The sequence below is a fragment of the Pygocentrus nattereri genome, chromosome 2 (genome assembly GCF_015220715.1).
Source record: "Pygocentrus nattereri isolate fPygNat1 chromosome 2, fPygNat1.pri, whole genome shotgun sequence".
NCBI classification, from domain to species: Eukaryota; Metazoa; Chordata; class Actinopteri; order Characiformes; family Serrasalmidae; genus Pygocentrus; species Pygocentrus nattereri.
In genome coordinates this window covers 20,528,471-20,550,595 of record NC_051212.1, presented here as the reverse complement: position 1 = coordinate 20,550,595, position 22,125 = coordinate 20,528,471, and the positions used below count along the sequence as shown (strand labels likewise).

General features: G+C 38.9%; 1 protein-coding gene across 2 annotated transcripts in view; it reads right to left on the bottom strand.

The window, feature by feature from the left end:
• The window catches only part of zgc:109889 (uncharacterized protein LOC553542 homolog), a 44,434-nt gene that overhangs the window by 9,986 nt on the left and 12,323 nt on the right, over positions 1–22,125 (bottom strand). For both annotated transcript variants that reach the window (XM_017710279.2, XM_017710280.2), the window contains exons 2-4: positions 9,536–9,680; positions 8,478–8,612; positions 351–504 (exon numbers count right to left, since the gene is read on the bottom strand). In XM_017710279.2, the coding sequence (XP_017565768.1) occupies positions 351–504; positions 8,478–8,612; positions 9,536–9,668 (422 nt within the window). In that variant the 5' untranslated portion in view covers positions 9,669–9,680. The remainder of the gene's footprint in view (positions 1–350; positions 505–8,477; positions 8,613–9,535; positions 9,681–22,125) is intronic.

Here is a 22,125-nt window from a genome sequence, read left to right as displayed (position 1 = left end):
CTTTCTGTGTCTTATTTGTTCCAAGCTGACAGAAACAGAATATGCTAAACATTTCTTTTTCTTTCTCTCTTTTTCTCTTTCTCACTTACCCACTCACCCACTCACTCACCTCCTCTGGACATTTCAAAGGCAGTGTAGAGTGAACAGCTACAAAATAGCTACATAACACTGCATTTACCGCACACTCTTCTAACACCACTTCACTGACACCATCCATCACTCTCTTACCTCCCTTTATCATCTCTCCCAGCTACTGCATCACTATGTTGATCTTCACCAATAAGTGAAAATTACAAACTACATATAGTGAATTTTTATAGTAAAAAGGCAAATCAAGGTGAAGGTCTGACCTGTATGGACTGAGGATATTGAGTGGAGGAGGTTTGTCTCCATGATGGTAAATCTCCATAACAGGGTTGGGGATGGAGGTCCGGGACACCACCTGCTGATCCTGAGTGGTGGAGCTCTTGAATGCCTTCCTCATGTTTATGTCCTGCAGAGAAACTGGAGAGAGACAATAATAATCATTTTTATTTATATATCACCTTTCATACATTAAAAATGCAGCTCAGTGTGCTTCATAACACAAAGTAAAAACAACAGAGAAAGATGAGAAAAAACAATCAAAATTAAAAATCAACCAAAAAAAAGCAACACATAAAAGTAATAGTAGAAAAGGTATAAGTCCAATTAAAAAGCACAAGATAAAATTATAAATAAAAATATAATAAAGATACAACTAACAAGGAGTAATATTCTAGTGAAAACAGTAAAAAGCTGTTAAAAGCTAAAGTAAAGAAATATGTTTTTAACTGTTTTTTTTAAACACTGACAGTAAGAGCCTGATGTTTATTAGTAACTTGTATCAGATCTTTTGTGCATTAAAACAAAACGCTGCCTCTCTGTTATTTGTAAGTTTCATATGTGGAATACAGAGAATGCAACAGAGATGATCCTAAAACGTAATCCATCAGGCACTCAGAGATGTATGAAGATGCTAAACCATTAAAAGATTTTAAAACTAGAAGTAAAATTTTAGATTCGATTTTAAAAAAAAGGGCAGCCAGTAAAGTGGTGCTAAAACTGGTTTTACATTATGTTGATTTCCATATCCATGTTAATATTCTTGCTGCTGCATTTTGCACAAGTTGCAGTTTGTTCATAGGTCTTCCTACAAGTACAAACAAGCATTATAGTAATTGAGTTTAGAAAAAAACAAAAGCATGAATCTATTTCTCAGCATCTTGCAGACAGAGATGACGTTGAATTTGTGCTATGTTCCTTAAATGATAAAAACCTCTTCTGGCAATATTATTAATATGTGGTTTAAAAGTTAAATCAGAGTCTAGAGATACACACAGAACTTCAGTTTTTATTAGTAGAGCCAGATTTCCAAGTCGTTCATACACCTTTTTCCTCTTTGCTTCACTACCAATTATAATTATTTCTGTTTTGTCATCATTAAGTCTTAACAAATTGCTATATATACAGCTAACAATGCAGGACAGACATATTGCCAGCTTGTCTACTGTAGTAACATCATCTAGAGCTATAGTTGTGTATCATCTGCATAACCATGAAAACTGATATCATGCTTCTCAATAATCTGATCAAGTGGCAGCATTTACAAAGAAAACAGAAGTGGACCTAGTACGGAGCCTTGTGGTACACCACAGAAAATATCATGCTTACAAGAATGTAAAGGAGTAGAAGGAGCAAGCATTAAAGAAACAGGACAGACATTTCTCTGGAGTCATATCTCTGGAGTCCAAGTTCAATTTTTAATGCCAAAGTCATGAACAGGTAACTGATTTCTGTGTAACCATCTTAAAACAATCCTGCACAGAGGACATGCAACACTGTTAATATCCAGTGGTTTTCTGTGTTTGTATGGATGGAATGGAGCCTTTTTACTATCTACCGGTACTGTAGTTTCTTAGTTATATTTTAATGCTCTCCAGCATTCTCTGCCAGACTGAAAACCTACATTTTAAACTTTTAATTAAAAATATATATGGAGTTCATTAGCTGGTGTGTTCTGTTCACAGGGTATTGTAGATTTTAAAATCTTTATCATATACATTTTTCAGTATTCATACAGTACAATGATTGCAAAGGGAATGGGTTATCAAGAGTAAAGTGGTCATAAGTAAGGAACCCACAATAAATGAATACTATGGGTACATTTATAAATAAGTGATATTCAATAATATAAATTTTCAGCCCAAAGCTAAGTGACCAATGGAAACGAGAAACTACGATCAGCCACTGGGATAATTAGAAGCATGCTTCAAAGTCACGGACTGAATTCCTCAATATCAATGTCAAATCTGATGACGAGGAAATGTCTGTCCTGTTTCTTTGTTATTGCTTGCTCCTTCCACTCCTTTACATTCTTCTAAGGGTATGAGAGGAGCAGTTGTAGGGGCGAACGAGGAAACGTTTTTTGGACGCAGACCATGAGTGCTTAGTCTCCTGGTCAGACTGACAAGGTCAGTCTTCAGGCTTCTGTGACCAAAGCAATTATCTCTACTCTCACTGGGTGGGAAAGGCTTAGCTCCTCTGTCCCTTTCAATGCAGAGCAACACGAGCCAACTGTGGGCATCTGCTAGGTCATATATACTGGGCAGCACAGAAAGTGCAGCAGTTGGCTAAAACAGGTCACAGAGGAAGCTTGTGTAAGCCCTTATCTTCATAAGCTGGTAGCTATACTGCAATAGGGGTGAAAACATAGGAGTAGCAATAACTAACTTAGAGGAGATAATTAGGTATATACTTAAGGGGAAATAACTGTGCTTCTCTTAGATCCCTCACTAACTCCATTCATCTCATCAGGCATTCTCCTATCATGCTCTTAATCATGTTTATAACAGCACAGCTGACAGCTGATGCAAAGCAGAGACCCCTCACATTGCCAGAGTAAGACCGCTGGGCCACAGAGACTGATTTTTAAGTCAGCTGTGAGTTTTTTCAGGTCATTAGTTAAGGTTAAGATTATAGCAGGAGAAGCTCTCTGGTCAGTTTGCTGGACAGCCTCTCTGCAGAGTAGATATGGCAGAGCTAGGTAAATACCAGGGAAAATCCAGCTTAAGGCTCTTTAAAGCAAAGGGATTTTCCACTGGAGCCTAAGGAGGATGAACAGAGAGCTACCCAGGACCTGACAGATGGCCATTCTCACATTCTCTCTCTCTCTCTCTCTCTCTCTCTCTCTCTCTCATACACACATAGACAGTAGAATCTGAGTAGAATCTGTAAACTGCATTGCACGCATCAACTCTATAAGACCTACTGCTTGTTCACTCAGCACAATATTAATCTGGACATGAGAACAAACGGAACAGAAAAAAATAACAGACACAGGGCATATATTTAATGTACACTTAAAGCCCAAATTAGAAACCGATACAGGTAAGTTTTCATCCTGCAACTTTCATACTTTCAAGAAATAATGCACAGTAACTTATACAGAAAAAAGGGTTTGACTACATGTTGGCACTAGTGTACAAAACAGTCTCAAAAGCTAGATTTGAGTAACTTAGCACAGCCAAGAACTAGTGCTGCAACTACTTTGACAGGTAGGGTCCGTGATGTGTAGGAATAGACAACAATCAAGACAGTGCTGTAGCAAAAGCTAAGTGCTATATGTGTCAGCAAACATACAAGGATATCGTATTTACTAGCCTATTAATGCTTCAAACATAAGTTTAAATACATTTTAAAGTCAGGATGCCATGCATTCTTTCAATGGAGTGCCTATATCTCTATTTATCACAGTATTGATAAATAATGTCACACTACGCTTTTCTAAGCATATCGTGGACATTGTCAGAACTCTGAACAATTGCATGTTTCATTACAAACGGAGCATAATTAGTTTTGTTTAGTTGGATTTAATGTAGTAAATGAATAGGTCCTACACTAAAATGTCAAAACCTAACACTTCACAAATAATCCATTCACTCTCATGCGCTGGTCAGGGCAGACGCTGGTCTAGACTGCTAGTTCTAAAGTCTTCATGCTTTACATACTAAAAAGTAAAATGAAAATGATCATATTCATAATTAATATGAATAATCATATTAAATATATTAACATTGACATGTTTAACATTATGTACTGATTCTTCTGGCCATCCTACCGCACAATAAATTTCAGATGGCTCATGTACTTCTGTGGTTAATTTAAACTAGATGCTAGAAAGCAAGCTATGTTGTGCTGGTTGCTTACAAATGGACTTAAAATGTAATTAAAATTTTTTTTTTGGCTTCTATTCTTTTGGCCTGTATTGTATCTTAACCATGCTCTCTATGAGAAGAGTCCGCTCTGTGTGGCTATCATAGCTCTTCTGGACATGTATAATTGCTATATAAATATATTTTCCTACAAACGTAGCCTGAGTAATAATTTAAAGCCAGGCCAATGGAGATGCCATGCATGCAATCACTTGTTCATTATTTAGGAGCTGCTCTTCATTAGAAGTGTCTCAGAGGTCCGTCTGTCACAGAGGGAGGCGTGGTCTGCTGCTGCTTTACACTGCAGGCTTTGATTTAAGGAGTATGTGACCGTCTCATTTAATCTCTAACTGGAGCTGTCACAGATTAGCTGCATCGTATCACTGCTCTGATTAGGCCTTAAGGGCCACCGTACTGCCTGACTGAGCATTAAAGATTAAGTAGGATGGCATTTTGCACACAGAAGGGAAAATCAGCACTATGCAGACAGTCTTAATGTGGGTCAATCTTAGACACCATTTCTAACAAATTCTTTTTTTCTAAAAAAAAAAAAAAAAAAAAAAAAAAAGACGTCACAGAAACAGCCCAAGCTTAGAGACAGTCCTGGTTTCCAGGAACAGATGTCACTGTAGTACCTGCTTATAGTACCTGCTTACTAATTTACTATATTTGTGGTGTATTTCTCCACCACTCAGCACCATCTTCATCAACTTGTCCCTCGTGGTTTCGAGAGCAGGTGTTGCATAAACAATGATTTGACAGTTTCATACTAAAACTAAATTATTTGCCCCAAAAGCTGGTTTAAACACCTGAAACAACTGCTTATGACATTACATCACAACAAAGGGATAAAATGTAGGGTAGTCATCCTCATTCTGTCCCTTCAGTTTTTGTGGTTTTTAAACAGCAAGCTTCAAACAGCTTTTCTATTTTAAGGGCCTATAACCTACATTGTTCCTGTATTTGTTTCTTGTATATTTTCCCTGTATGGTTTTATACACCAAAAATAGTCTTAATTGCATGACAAATTCTCAACCTCACTTTATACTTTAGAAATAAACAAATAATCTTTTGTTCTAATTCAAACAGCAGTCCTGGCTGAAACACTTTATAGCTTCAGTGTGAATAGGTGGGGCAAAACAGATGTGAATAACAATGTATAAATGTGCTGATTTTTGTGACATCACAAAAACAATTCATTCAATATGGCCTGTTGCAGTGTACTTTCTATATATGGATGGTATGGACTGAGAAACTGTATCAATGTTTATGTACTACATAAGCTATTAACATGTTAAGATATTGCAATTCAACAAGAAAAACATCACAGGACGTTATCACATAAAACGGTTGTGAATATGCTGTCTGATGACAGACACTTTTATGGTCATTTTGAGAAAAAATATTTTGGTCTACAACATTTTTAATCCATTCAAGCCAGATAGGAATATGCAGTGCATCCCCAAAGAAATCTTAACTTTTTCAAATTACCATTATGTAAACATTTTCAGTATACCTTTTCTCTGGTTTTTATAAGTTATATTATTAGTTATGTATAGTTGTTACATTTTGCCAGCTACGTGTTACCAGCTCACTTGGTAGCCGCTGGCTTAGTCATCAGTCAGCTAGCTATAGCCGATTTGTTTCTAGTCGCTGCAGTCGGCTTCTTGGCTAGGTATAAAGTAATTTTACAGAAGGCTAACACAAACTGTTTTATTTAGCCAGCTAGGATTGGTACAGCATGGATTGGTGTCTCATTCAAAACAGGCCCCAGACACCCTACAAAAATCCGATGCAGTATTCCATTTGTCCAACCCCTCTCAAAATTTAACTGTCCTTGTTTATATACCATGTTTAGGAGGAGCAACGTTGCTGCCCACCCAAATAATTCTAATGCCCACCCAAAGATGACATCCTAGTAACACCTCTCTTTTAAACAATGAAACATGGCATGGAGCTTTTATAAATCACACATTTTGTTCCTCCTGATGACACACACACACACACACACACACACACATCTGGTTTATCAATATTCAGGGGCCATTTTTCCTTTGTTTGAGTTTTCCTCTCTTCCCCACCCTGTTTCTCTGAAGCTCTCCCCTCTGCACTGTAAACTGCAGTTTTACACATTTACACAAGAAAGGGTCATCATCAGGTCAGACACACACACCCAATACACAAACATAATGGATTCCCTGCGGGCCTTCATCAGTAGAGGCATTAAGAGCGTGGGTGGGGAGGTGTCTTTTTCCCACAGGGCAGTCCACTCCAGGCAAGGGGCCAGGGTTACATGGACACATTAGTGTTTCTCCAATGTGCTGAAGATTCACTGGGGGGAATAGTGCTGTTAATTCTCTACTACTTCTCCTGAGGTATATACAGTCTCTGTCACTTGAGACATTTTTTATATCTGCATGTTAAATCTGTTCCACTTTATTGCAAGTAATCTAATCAGAATGTTTGAGTGATAAACATCTTTCTACTGAGTAGCATCAAACACACTAAGATCACAGGGGCTTTGTTGAGATCAGTGGTGTGATTTGCTTTATATAAGTTACCAGAGGGGCACTGAAGATCACTGTACTAGACAAGTCACTCCACTCATCTTCAGGGGTCTTCAGTCACACTGAAATCTGAAGCCATTACCTTAATTTTGCTCTAATTTTTTAATGATATTATTTAATTTAACTAATTATGCAACAATTTACACAATTAATTGAATTGAATTTACAACCATTTGTCAACTGTGTTTGCACACTGTGAAATTAGACCTCTGCATTTAATCCATCAATGCAGTGAAACACCCCATACATGCACACTAGTGAAAGCATACACTAGGGGGCAGTGAGCACACTTGCCCGGAGCAGTGGGCAGCCCTATCCACGGCGACCAGGGAGCAATTGGGGGTTAGGTGCCTTGCTCAAGGGCACTTCAGTCATAGACTGTCAGCCAAGGGGATCGACCCGGCGACCTTCTGGTCACAGCGCTGGTTCTGTTGGTGGATGGAGCGAGACATGATGTCCCAAATGTGCTCAATCGGATTCAGGTCTGGGAAACGGGCGGACCAGTCCATAGCTTCAATGCCTTCATCTTGCAGGAACTGCTGACACACTTCAGCCACATGAGGTCTAGCATTGTCCTGCATTAGGAGGAACCCAGGGCCAACCGCACCAGCATATGGTCTCACAAGGGGTCTGAGGATCTCATCTTGGTACCTAATGGCAGTCAGGCTACCTCTGGCGAGCACATGGAGGGCTGTGCGGCCCTGCAAAGAAATGCCACCCCACACCATTACTGACCCACTGCCAAACCGGTCATGCTGAAGGATGTTGCAGGATGATTGTCAATCAGTGTTGCTTCCTAAGTGGACAGTTTGATTTCACAGAAGTTTGATTTTCTTGGAGTTATATTGTGTTGTTTAAGTGTTCCCTTTATTTTTTTGAGCAGTGTACTTTGCTACTATTAAACACATGTACACAGTTCTAGCTAAATGTTATTTTCATCTGACACCAAAATCAACTTTTTTGATTATTATTTTTAATAATGAAACGTTTTGAAATCTATTCCGCCACATGACGCAAATTTGTATGCAACACCAGTGCTGTCACCTAAAAAGGTAAGCCACAGCTCAAGATTAATGTCAAGCAATTTCTCCTTCAAGGTGGTTAACTGGATATTTATTTATGAACTCTTATGGATGGTCGAATATAAAAATTTGTCATAATGCACACACCACTAAAGAAGTTGACTCAAGAACAACGTAATTATCAATACGTAATTGTCAATGTAAACTTTCAACCCATGCTTATCTGTGCTTTAGATCAGTTTCCTCTCCCTTGGTGAGAAACTGGGACATCATTACATATACAGAGAAGACTGAATTGGAGGAGGATAACAATGCACCCTCAGAGACACTGAGATGGTGTTGCCCTGAATGAGGAACGTGAAACACTGTGGTAGAACTAGAGCGAAGAGAAAGAGCAAGAGAGCACGAGTGTAAGAAGGAAAGTTATTTCTGTCTATGAGACATTCTTTCTCCATCTCTCCTGCAGTAAAAGAGCTAGGCCATGTTGCTAACTATACTCTCAAAGGAGGTTTTAATAGAGGACAGAGCTCAAAGGAGAACACACACACACACACTCTCTCTCTCTCAAACAGCCTGATAACATGAATATCATGATGAAGCCTTAAGACCATCAGAGGAACTCTGAGAAGGTCAAGATCAATAATAGCAGCTCTTACCTTCCTCCACAGTGGAGTCCAGCTGGGTGACTTTGACAGCCAGCAGGTCAACACGCTCCTGCAGGTGGTTCATTCGCAGGTAGAAGCTGTTGGCTTCTTTAAACAGCTCTCCAAAAATGTCCTCTGCATGACGACCTGCAAAGGGACAGCAACCAACAATAAGTGCAGAGCAGCACCCCCCATTCCATCTCAACAGAAAAGGAATGACAAGTGAGGAGAATAAGAACTTCTATACCTTCTTGGTTCCTTTCGTTTTCATATTATCCATTTAGAATTTTAATAAAGAGATAATTCACTACATTGATCCATTTAAAAGCATTGTACCAATTCACAGCAATAAATCTTTCAAATCATTCCAAGCTTATTCCCTAGTCATTTTCTGCTTACATAACAGCAAAAAGTGAATGATTTAACAAGTGGACCATTCTGAAAACAGAGAAACGTCTGTCTCTGCATCAAGCTATTTCTTCTGTCATGATGCAACAAAATGGTAGAAGCCACCCTGCCCCAAGTATCAGTCTCAGCAGGCTGGCCCAAGGAGGTTCAGAGTGTCTGATATCCATTGTATGTTGAGCTGGCTAGAACTACTAGGATTTTGTTAGTTGCACTCAGACTGCATGCCCACGTCAACACATTTCTGAGCATCGTTTTTAATCTGTTCAATAGGAAACAGTTTTGTGGTTCTGCGCACAGTGAAGAATCTTTTGGTAAAGAAATAGTAATTGGATTTTTTTTTTAATTAAAAGTGGAAAGGTTTAAGGCATCATATCTTTTTAATTTGTTCCACTTCCAGGTGTGCTATTTACCAATTTACCAGGTATGTAATTGCTGCAGCCCCGTTTTGAAAATTGCCTTTATATGTTACACAAAAACAACGGCCCTGGCTATTTTGTATGCAAGTCAGATGGCCACTTCCTGTTAAACTACAGTAGGTGGAAGTCTTTGTTTTTATACAGACAACGTTCTCAAAAGTAGACGAATGGACAGATACATAGACGGATGAAAGATCATACAGACAGAGGTCAAAATTTGGACTGCATGGACACAAACAGACTTACTGAGGCTGCCAAGCTGTTTGATGATGGCAGCCAGGGTGCTGTTGGTGACACATTCAAGCTCACTGGTGACTCCATCAGGCAGAGCTCCCCTACACAGGTGTCTGGGCTCAATACTCCTCTTTACCAGTGGCATGGCTCACAATTGCTGCAGAGACAGAGAGAGGAGAGGTTTAAGTGGCAATCATTGATAACTGACAAATTTACAGCATTTCACCAACAAGTCTTTACTGAAGAGACATTTATGAGTTTCCCCTAAATATTTAAAACAGAACTAACTGAAACAGGAACCAATGAAACTTGCAATTCTAGTTCTAGATCTAGTCCACCTGACCAGTCTGAATAACCGCAAATAATTTAACTTAATTAAAGACTTTTTAGCCATTTATAGCACTATAAACCATCTAATTTGGCTAATTAGTTGACTTCCCTGGCTGCCCTATGTCTACACTTGAACTGGATCATGTGTAAACTTAACTTAGTTTTTTCTCTGCTGAATGTGACAATACGAGCAAAATTACTTGTTCTGGCATAAACATAACTAACCCTCACCTATGGTCATGAGCTTTGGGTAGTGACTGAAAGAACAAGAACTGAATACAAGCGGCCAAAATGAGTTTCCTCCGCAGGGTGTCTGGACTCTCCCTTAGAGATAGGGTGAGAATCTCCTGGACGCCCCCCTCGGGAGGTGTCACAGGCAAGTCCACCCGGGAGGAGACCCCAGAGAAGACCCAGGACATGCTGGTGTGACTATATCACCCAGCTGGCCTGGGAGCGCCTCGGAATCCCCCCCCAGGGAGCTAGTGGAAGTGGCTGGGGAAAGGGAGGTCTGGGCCTAATTGCTCAGGATGCTGCCCCCACGACCCGAACCCCAGAGAAGCGGAAGATAATGGATGGATGGATGGACAAGCACCCTTGAGTACCTTTACATCCTGTTGGTGCCCATCTTAAAAAGGTACAAAAAAATAAATAAACAAACAAACATAAAAACTGGACCCTTCAGTATGATGAACAACATAAAACAGCAGTTCCTGTTGGGTCAGTTTTTACTTCTGAATGTCCAATGGAAAAGTTGTTATTAAAACAGCTCCAACTTGGAAGAACCGCAGAGCAGAAATTTCAACTTGAATCAGTATGTTTACCTCTGCACATTTTGCCTCCTAATGGCTGAATAAGGACATTCCATTCAATTAGAAATGATAAATCTCATCCACAACAGCTAGAGGTTTAATTCTGTAATTGCACTTAGACAGGATTAAAACAAAGAGGTTCATTTTCAAATAATGAATGCAAATTCAGCCAGTACTTTTGAATCAAATGTTTTTTAAACAATGGCAGCATAACAAGTTAAAGAGGGTGTCATGATCTATGAAAAGAAGCAAAAGGAACATTCTCCAGGGAAGCCAGAACCAAACCCTGAGCAACATGAGCACAGGAACAGAACAGCAGCAGACACCGCAATGTGAAAAAACATGAGCACTGAGCTGTCACTCACACATCCACTCTAAACACAGCGAGAGCGCCGCGGCCTGGACAATTTTGATGAGGGATAATGGCAGCATAAAGAGCACCACATTAAAGCTAGTGTCTCTGCTCTGCCGTGCTCACTGAGCTGTTTCACTGGTGAGCTTGGTTTGCACATGTGCGCATGTGTGATTTCCCCTGGGGCCAATTCACATCTCAAGCTGTTTCACACCACAGCAGACAACACATAACAGAGATCTAATGAGCCACTGGCCACAAGCACACATATACCAAACACTGCACCCACACAGACGCAGCACTCCTTGGGCCTGATCAATATGAACATTTAGTATACTTTTACAAAAAAACTACCCTTATAAACAAATTAGGATTTACTTAAATTGAGTTTATTAAGTTATTAATTATATCATACTTTAAAAATTTAGTAAGCAAAAATGTAAAAAGGCAACAGCATAAAATATATTAAACTCTGCACATAAATGGAAGTTGTGCACTAAAAATTGCAGAAAAATATCATATTTAAGTTCATTCTTTATAATGTGTTTACATTTAAGGTTTATTTTAGTACTTCTGTACTATGTTTATGACTGTCAGTTCTAACTGTCTCAGTTCTGAAACTCAAACAGCAGAAACATAAGTGTTAAATCAGTGGTTGTCAGTCCTGATCCCATTCATTCATACTGTAGTGTTTTCCATGCTCTAGCGTTCCCAGTTCACATCTGGAAGGGTAATTAATTAGTTCATTAGTTGAATCAGGTGTGTTGTCTGCGAGGGAAGCTCTAAAATGTGCAGGGCAGTGGCATTCCAGAACTCACTCTGAGAAACAATGTCTTCATTAATATCAATCAAGCAGTATGTTTTTAGCAAGATGTGCTAAGCTTGGACAACAAGGAAAATGAAAAAGAAATGATTTATCTACAGAATACCAGAGAGAAGATCTCATATACTAACACTACGTGATAATCTAGATTCTAATTTTGTATGTTTGTATGTGTGTAGTTAATTAGTTGGTAATGTTTTGTTTGTATAGCTTATAATTAAGGGCAATCTCTATACACAATCAAACTAACAAAAAACACTTGGCACATGGAGGAGAACGAAAAATAATCTGTAAAATTTGCACTCATTTAAATTGTATTTGATAATATCAATTATTGACCCAAGGCTGGATAGGAGTGCTGGAAATGTTACAAGTCTAGCACACATTTTAATTTTGAGGGACAGAGATAAAACCACATATTACTAATACCTTTTTATCCATAATAATTCAGATTCCCCACATTGGAGACGTCCAAAGACTTTTTAGGCTTTGTTCAGCAGCCAGCTCCACCTTCACTGTCCCTCTGATCTGCTCGTTTCTAATCTTGTCCAGCCTTGTCACTCCCAACGAAAATCTCAGCATCTTCATCTCTGTCACCTCTAGCTCAGCCTCCTGTCTTTTAGACAGAGCCACAGTCACCACAGTCACCACAGCCCTAAATCCAATTAAGCAGGATTATTTATGCTGTCTTTGTAACTGATCAATGCTTTTCAACTATGGACTCAAATAATACCTGCTCTGTGATGGTCCTGTGGGTCCAGACCAGTGAAGAACAGGGTGAAAAGGGGCTAACAAAGTATGCAGAGAAACAGATGAACTACAATCTGTAACTGTAGAACTACAAAGTACGCCTATATGGTAAGTGCTAAATTTGACAAAGAGCATGCAAGGTATATGTACTTAATGAAGTGTCCAGTCAGTGTTTTCCCCACCCCTAATATAAACTCTGCAAATGACATCCAATTTCATAGACTACAAAATTCCTTAGCCGGGGCAGCCCTAGTAATAAGTGACTGCAGTAACACTCTACCTGACACGACACACAAGAAGCCATTAGCACATTCTAACTGGGCCTGCCAAAAAGACGGCATGTCACTCTAACTGAAGCTGACTACATCACACCTGATTCACTTATGATCAACTTAATATGTGAGTGTCTAAATGGGGTGTACTGGAGCGAGGAGATCACAGTGCTGTCCACCTCCCGGACTGGAGGAAAATATACCAAAATATTGAATTAAGCAAATACAATAGTCAATTTATTTTCAGACAAAGATCTGTATCCCTAATCAAATCAAATCAAATCAAATCAAATTTATTTATATAGCGCTTTTTACAACTGATGTTGTCACAAAGCAGCTTTACAAAAATGGGAATCCACACCATCCCTCCAACAGTTTCTCATCATACTGCACCTAAAGCATTACACTGAGTCAGATCTACTCAGCAACTTCATATAGAAGTGTGAAGATCTATATCTCTCTATATAACAGACAAGAATGTCTTCATACTCATTGAAGAATGTAAGGATGCACATGAACAAATGACTGAAGAAATGAAAGCCAACAATGTGAAAATTGACCCAAATGTGTGATTCACCCCACCAATAAATTCAATAAGACAAGTTCTACCAGCCATGTGTGACCGAAGAGTTAATGTGTGGCATAATCACTCAGCTTCACACACAGAAACGCTCAATACAGCCAATTTGACAGAACTAGGCTCACTTCAACAAACCCTCACTTTTTAGGGCAACCCTCAGCATTGATCAAATGTGGCTGCTCCAACTCCAAGGATGCAGAAACACTGAGATTCTCCTGCTCACGAAATCGCTGAATTGATTACACATTTGGGTCAAGACTTGGAAGGAGTATTGGAATTCAAACGCTTCTGTGGTACTGACCAAATTAATTCAATGGCACTGAGTATCACAACATTCTGTGCTGTTTGACACCAAATTACAAAACCTAAGTATTCAGTCTTATCAGCATCGGTGAGCCAATAATGCTGGTTACAAAACCGAGAATACTGATTAACTGTTAACCATCTTCTTAACCTTAGCAATCTGTTGACCATTTAGAAGTACAAACAACAGCAGGTTCCCTGAACAGCCCAACTACACAGTCTTTGATAACCAAGACTTAAAGGAAGGCAGGAAGGAAGCAAGGCAGGCAGGAAGGAAGGAAGCAAGGCAGGCAGGAAGGCAGACAAGAAGGCAGGCAGGAAGGAAGGAAGGCAGGCAGGATGGCAGACAAGCAGGCAGGCAGGAAGGAAGGAAGGCAGGCAGGATGGCAGACAAGCAGGCAGGCAGGAAGGAAGGCAGGCAGGATGGCAGACAAGCAGGCAGGCAGGAAGGAAGCCAGGCAGGCAGGCAGGAAGGAAGGAAGCAAGACAGGCAAGAAGGAAGGAATGAAGGCAGGCAGGAAGGAAGCAAGGCAGGCAGGATGGCAGACAAGCAGGCAGGCAGAAAGGAAGGAAGGCAGGATGGATGGCAGGAAGACAGGCAAAAAGACAGGCAGAAAGACAGGCAGATAGATAGATAGATAGATAGATAGATAGATAGATAGATAGATAGATAGATAGATAGATAGATAGATAGATAGATAGAAAGAAAGAAAGAAAGAAAGAAAGAAAAAGAACAGACAGAATGTTATTTAAATTTATTTTTGTAAAACTGGACTGTTTTACTTCAAACACAGAGAATTGGTATGAAAAGTCATGGCATCTCTACTGGTACCGAAAACATTAAATAACACCCAGCACTAGTCATGACCCTTAGTTTAACACGTCCCCATCAAAGCATTCATTGTCCAAAGAAAGGTCATGATAGACATAGGAAGGAGAGATTTTAGAAAAGAAGCTCTCTACCTCTACAACGAACTACACACAAAGCTGTAGCACTGTCCTGTGGCCAGCTTCACTTTTGGTTTGAGCTCACAAATCCAGAATGAAAAGACCTCTCATGGCCTTTCACACCAAATACCACCACCACCAGTGGACTCTCACAGATACAGACCAGGCAAGGCTCATATTTAACCACAATACATATATAAACACTCATACTATTGTATTCCAGCTACTTATAACACAAATTTTGAAAAAAAATGACACAAAAGGAGCACAAAAACAGCAGACGAGATTCAGAATACACTGCCTCGTTCATGAGATACGGGAATGCCCCGCTGTGTCAGATGGACAATGGAAAGGGAAAAAAAGAAAAAACCCCTCAGTGGAAGTGCTGTTGCATAGTTTATGTATAATTTCACCAGAGAAGAGAAGTAGCACACTGACCTGTTCATACAAACTGCACTGGCTACAAGATACTTCAGGGTAAAATATTGAATTTCCATTTTTTCCGACTGATATTGTGACTGCAGTTTAAACTACAATTACAGTCCAATGCAACAGTTTGAACACCCCCAGGCAAATTACATATTTTGTTGATTCTCTAAATGAAAATAGCATATCCTCTACAGAGAACAAAACTTAATGTAGGATTTTAAGGCGATTTTAGTGCACAATTTCTATTTATTTGCCAGGTTCTTTGCAATGAAGAAAAAAAAACCCAAAATATAAAATGTGCCACAGCTTATACACAGGTCACAACTTACATTCTTCTTTTCAATATGTTAAATTCACCAAGTTAAGAAGAACTGTGTATTACATGCAAAAAACACACTTAATGTGTTTGGGTGCATAGCACTTTTGTACCTTACATGCAAATATGTTGGTTTTTGTGACTTCACAAAAACAATGAAACAATGTTAACAGCATTTATACACCAAACTCTTAAAAAGGAGGATAGTGCAGATTTCTGAGGCCCTTTAACGCTAGATATGGGCTGTGCCTCACAAATTCTAATGAATTCAGGTAAAGAAATTCAAGGTCAGAAAAGAGAACTGATGTGCGCACACACACACAGACACACACACAGACACACACACACAGACACACACACACAGACACACACACAGACACACACACAGACACACGCTTGTCAAGCTAATAAGAAGTGATCGGTCTGACCTCACTGTGTCCCCACAGAACCCTAATGTACAATGATGGTTTCTCTCTCTCTCTCTCTCTCTCTCTCTCTCTCTCTCTCTCTCTCTCTCTCTCTCTCTCACACACACACACACACACACACACACACCTTTGTGAAAGCACAATCACAGTCACTCTTGAGATAAAATATTTACACTTCATTTCTCTCGTCTCAATCCTACTCTTGCTCTTTCCTCTTTTCACTCTATTGCTCAATAAATAAAGCAACAAGGCTGAGCAAGCGAGCACCTATCTGCGAGGACAGATCAGCATGATCCTGATCCCCCGATGCATTTGGCTGGACTGTACCAATAGATCAGCGCCCTGCAGAGCGTAACACCAGGAAGGGTAAATGGAGAGAGACTAAGGGAGAGAGAGAGGGGTAAAGCACTTGAGTTCAGGCAGACAAAGCACCAGGGCTTGTGTGTTTGTGTGTGTGTGGTTTATGCCCATCATGCAGAGAGCGATAAGCTCTATAATTAATCATGGAAAGTCTGATTTACAAAAAAAGACATCAAAGCTACTCTAAAGAAACTCCTCGGCCTCTGTAGCTGATGAGTGAGGCTCCTGTCTGCCCTCTCTATTTACAGAATCACTCCCGCATCTCTCACCTCAATCTCCATCTACCACATCTGTAGTGCATTTAATTAATTAATGCAATAATTTTGATGCATTTTCCTAACCGTGGAAAAGACTTGAAGAAAACTTGTTTACTTAAAACATAGCAAGAGTTAGAACCTTCCAACTGTCAAATAGTCAAGTGTCAATAATCAAATGCAAAAATAATAAAGTGTCTGATTAGCAGTTTGGCTTCTCTCTAATGCCATATTCTCATGTTTTAATGAGGAGATGTACATGCTTCACCTGTAGAGATGAAGAGCTTACATCTTACAATTAGTCAAGGTTTCTTATCTGTTTAGTCTAAAGAGAGGAAGTAGAAAAACAACTGCAGCTTTCTGTATTGTGTACATCCCTTTGCTTTGTTATAGCTTCCATTGTTTTTAGAAGACTTGCTTTCAGTTTTTCAAAGAAATCTGCAGAGATATTTTTTCCACATTTCCAAAATTCAGTCTTAGAAGTTAGTTGCAACTGACTTTGAGCAATACTGAATTCCACCAGTACACATTCACATGAGAGATGTACTTTTTGGTAATACATTTTTATTAATTCTTCTGTCAAAGATACAATCCCATTTCCAAAAAAGTTTGGACGCTGTGCAGAATGTAAATAAAAATAGAATGCAATTATAAGCAAATCATGTAAACCATATTTTAAAAAGAAAATATTACAAAGACAAGATATCAAATGTTGAAACTGAGAAATTTGAATTTGACGCCAATAACACGTTTACCACTGCGTTTCATCACCTCTTCTTTTAACAACACTCTAAGCGTTTGGGAACTGAGGAGATCGACTGCTATAGTTTTGAAAGTGATATTTTTTCCCCCATTCTTACTTCATATAGGATTTTAGCTGATTTTTAATTTTATAATGCAGAAAATGTTATCAGTGGGTAGCAGGTCTGGACAGCAGGCAGATCAGTTTAGCACCCGGACTCTTTTAATGCAGAGCAATGCTGTTGTAATACATGCAGAATGTGGTTTGATAAAATAAGCAAGGTCTTCCCTGAAAAAGACATTGTCTGGATGGCAGCATATGTTGCCAAAACATGTACACTAATGCACTCCTATACCATCATGAATACTGGCTTTTGAACGGTGCACTGACAACAAGCGGAGTGGTCTTTAGCCTTTCAAAAAAGAATTTCAAATGTTGATTTGTTGGACCACAGGACACCTTTCCACTTCCCCTCAGTCCATTTTAAATGGGCATAATCTTCTTTGCGTTTCAAATTGTAACTTCCATTTGTGGATGAAGTGACAAACTGTTTTCACAGACAGTGGTTTTCATTAGTGTTCCTTAGCCCATGCAGTGACTACCTGTACAGAATCGTGTCAGTTTTTAATGCGGTGCCACCTGAGGGCCCAAAGACCACGGGCATCAAATACAGTTTTTTTCGCCATCTCCCTTGGATACAGAGATTTTTCTAGATTCTCTGAATCTTTTAATGTTAGTATTACCGTAGATGATGAAAAGCAACACTTCTTTGCTATTTTATGTTGAGAAATATTATTCTTGAATTGTTGCACAATTTGCCTGCGCAGTCTTTTACAGAGTGGTGAACCCCTCCTCGCCTTTACTTCTGAAAGACTCAGCCTCTCGGAAATACTTTTTTATACCCAATCATGTTACCTGGTACCTATTAAACACCAGGTGTGTTTTTTTTTAAGCATTACACAACTTCAGTCTTTTGTTACCCTGTCCCAACTTTTTAAAAACGTGTTGTTAGCATCAAATTTGAAATCAGTCAGTGATAATGAGAGAGAGGGAGAGACAGAGAGAGAGAGAGAGAGAGAAAGACCATGGAATGGAGGACTGCCGACACCCTCAGTAAATGGGCTGCTCCACTTAGAGTATGTGCAGCATGAGAGTATATCACTATACAGTTGCAGTGCTGTGTCACGCAAGCCACTTCATCCATTTCTTCAGATAAAAGACAAATAAAACAACAAGATGGCCTTCACACTTCAATGTGGCAGTTGTACAATATCAGGGCAGTCTGTAGATCAATTTATATTCAGTTTATCTGGACTGCTGATGACTCGAAGTATCTGTGATTAACTGGTGAAACCTGCATTTAAGGGTTAATAATTCATACACTGGTTTGTATGTGTGTGCATCACCAGAGCTGGACTGTACTGAGACAGGGAAGAAAAAGAAAAAGTGTGCCGCCCTCACTAAGAAGAGCATCACCATGGAAACGACACCAAGGAAAAACCCACCCTGCAAGAGCAGTGGACGAGAGTAGGATGTGGAAATGGACAGACAGACATGCATACATACATAAAAAGAAACCATACAAACTGCAAAACACCCTTTACATTTCAATCACACACTGTGACAACCAAGCAGCATTCTTTTCTCTCTCACACACACACACACACACACACACACACACACACACACACACACACACACACACACACACACACACACACCCACACACACCCCGTAAGCTAAATCCCTTTTCTGTTTGATCAGTGCATTAGTGAGGGAGACTAATTCATAATGCTGAGCACAGTGCACTGTGGTACATGCTGGCTATTACTGATGCACCAATGGCAAAATCCAATATTTGTCATATACATATGTGCTGGTAGTAATTTTGATGCCAATAATGCAACATTTATAAAACAGACATTGGGACTAGACCACCATTACAGAGATATATCACATTTATCACTGTAGGGTTACAGATGGCATAAAATGAATAAAATGCAGATGTTTCACAGAGTAGACCAGCATCTTTTAAACATGGTGTGTGTAAAGTACAGACTCATTTTCATATGCTTTGTAATAAAAAAGAGCTGCATAAACCACATTCATTCCTATGCAAAATAATAAATAAAAAAAAGAAAAAGAAAAATAATCTAACACTAATAGCTACTACAGATACTTATTTCACAAATGCAAACATTTTTTAACACTTTAAGGTAAATAGGTTAAAGCACTAACAATTCCCAAACAGCTTTAGCTTTTCTTTTCTTTCATATAGGCCTACCACTGTATATTTAATTCAATATACATTTTACATAGTTATTTTTATTTAATTCATTAAAAAGCTCCTTATAGTGATGCAGGTTTGTTGTGACAGTTGCTACTACTGCCTCACACATTTCACACACACAACACCAGGAGTGAGAATAATCATCACATTTACAGGATATTTACACTATTGATACTACTAATGATTCTAAGGACAGTGTGTGGCTTGTAAATGGATCTGTAGCACAATGGTTAAGTCACTTGCTCTGCATGTAAGAGACTGGGCATGTATCAGTGAAGCACAGCAATGCCTGAATACTGGACACGGCTCCTAAGGCAATGTTCTCCTCAGTCCAACTACCTCAGTCTTACGTTGCATGTGTATAAAATGAACTGTCACTGCACAAATAAATAAATAAATAAACAGGTATTTCATTTCATCACCTAAGTATAGCTACTGCCCTTCACATTCTGTGATCTAGAATAAAAATAAATAAATAAATAGCTTGGAATAAAATGTCTTTATATTAACTTACGTTAAAAGCCTTTGCCTTCTCCTGTAAGTTCTGAGTTCAGAGAAGCTGATTAAAGCCTATTAAAGCTCATTAGAAACTGCTATTTGCTAAGCTAACTTTGGTATGTTTCGGCACTTTTACATCTTAAAGCAGTGGGCAGTGAGTTTTCTGATATTAAATTTAGATGTAAATGTACTCTGTTGCTGAACAAATTTTATGCCAATGATACGTGCATCAACCAAACAGGCTGTTGCTATGAGAACTGAAAACTGTTTGTGCCACGTCCATAATCAAGCTACATGCATACATCTAGCAGGAGATTAACATCAGTTGAAGACAATTATATTTATATTGATATAGATATATTGATATGCATATTGGCTGAAAATATGAACATTTTTAAAACAATTTTTTTTCTTTAAATAAATTAGTACATTCTTTAAAAAAAAAGGAATACATTTGCTATCTCAGCAACACCAAAACACCTGGAAGACCATGGAAGTAAACTAAAGTGGATGATCGCAGAATGCTTTGCATGAAGAAGAAAAAGTCCTTCACAACTAATCAAGTCCAGAACATTCTTAAGAAGTCTGCTGTATAATTGTTAAAGTCTACCATCAGGAGATGCCTTGATTAATGTAAATACAGAGGGTATTGAGATGTAAACCACTGGGAACACTGAAGAACAGAAAGGGCAGATGTTTTTGCTAGAAAATATCTTAAAAAAAAAAAAAAAGTCTGCAAAATTCTGAAACAAGATTTTTGGACAGATGAAACCAAGACTGTCTTGTACCAGAATGATGGGAAGAGTATGGAGAAAGAAAGGAAGGTCTTGTGATCCAAAGCATGCCACAATATCCGTTAAACATAGTGGAGGCAGTGTTATGTTGTGGGCTGCAAATAGAACTGGGTGACTGATGTATATTGTTGTTGTGGCTGCTCACAGAAGTAGCAGGATGAATTCTGAAGTGTATATTGCTATACTTTCTGCTCAGATTCAGTCAAACACTGCAAAACTGACAAGACAGCACTTCACAGTACAAGTGGATAATGACGCAAAACATACCGCAAAAGCAAACCAAGGGCTTCTTCAGGGAAAGAAATGTAATGTTCTTAAATGGCAGAGTCAGTCTCCGGACCCCAAACCCAGTCAAGCATGCATTTCACCTACTGAAAACTAAACTGAAGGCAGAAAGACCCACACACAAGCAGAAACCGAAGGCAGTAATGGTCTACCAAAGCTGGTCAGGGAAGGAAACTCATTGGTGATGTCTACGGGTTCCAGACTTCAGCATTTGCATCTAAGTATTAAAAATAATCACTGTATTTATAATTATCTTCGTTTGTCCAATTACTTCTGAGCCTATAAAAAATGGAGGGACTATGTACAAAAAGTGTCACTGTCCAAGCACTTATGAATTTGACTGTATTTGTTTATGTGTATTTTCAATTTACTCTGCTAAACCTGTTCAAGCATATCTATTAGCTTTTCCTTTGGGATGACAGAGCCATGTTTATGGTTTTTGGCAATTCATTACCGTTTCAAAAGCATGAAAAGTCATATTGTGGATAGTGCTTAAACCTAAGTGTTTAATGTGAAAGTGTACAAGTGTGTGTACCCACATAAATGATCACCCTTTCTCTGTCTAAAATAGTGTGAGGCTCTAATGCTCTTAACCTCCCACTGAGAACCAAGATCCAATCTGCTCACCTTTCGTTTACAGACCACAGGCAGCCCTAATAAAACACATGTGGGTAACTAACACTATTTACATTGACCCCTTGGTCGATATGGTTACTTGCACCATATTTATGGCCATATATGTCATAACATTAGTCCTTGTTTACATTTTCCACCAACTAAGTAACAGATTGCTGTAAATACTGTGAACCCACACTGATCCTAAAGTCTACAAAGACTATAGACTAAAAACCTATCATTTATTAGCTTCTTAGTGTAGACTGTACAACAAACAGCTACAACTGGAATACTACAACATTTATTCAGCATTACTACAGAACAATTTAACAGAGACAATCTACGTAGCAGCAAACAGGCATGTTGGTAACATCAATACAAATCTTTCCACCATACACTGCTGTCATGTTGTTAAATTCCATAT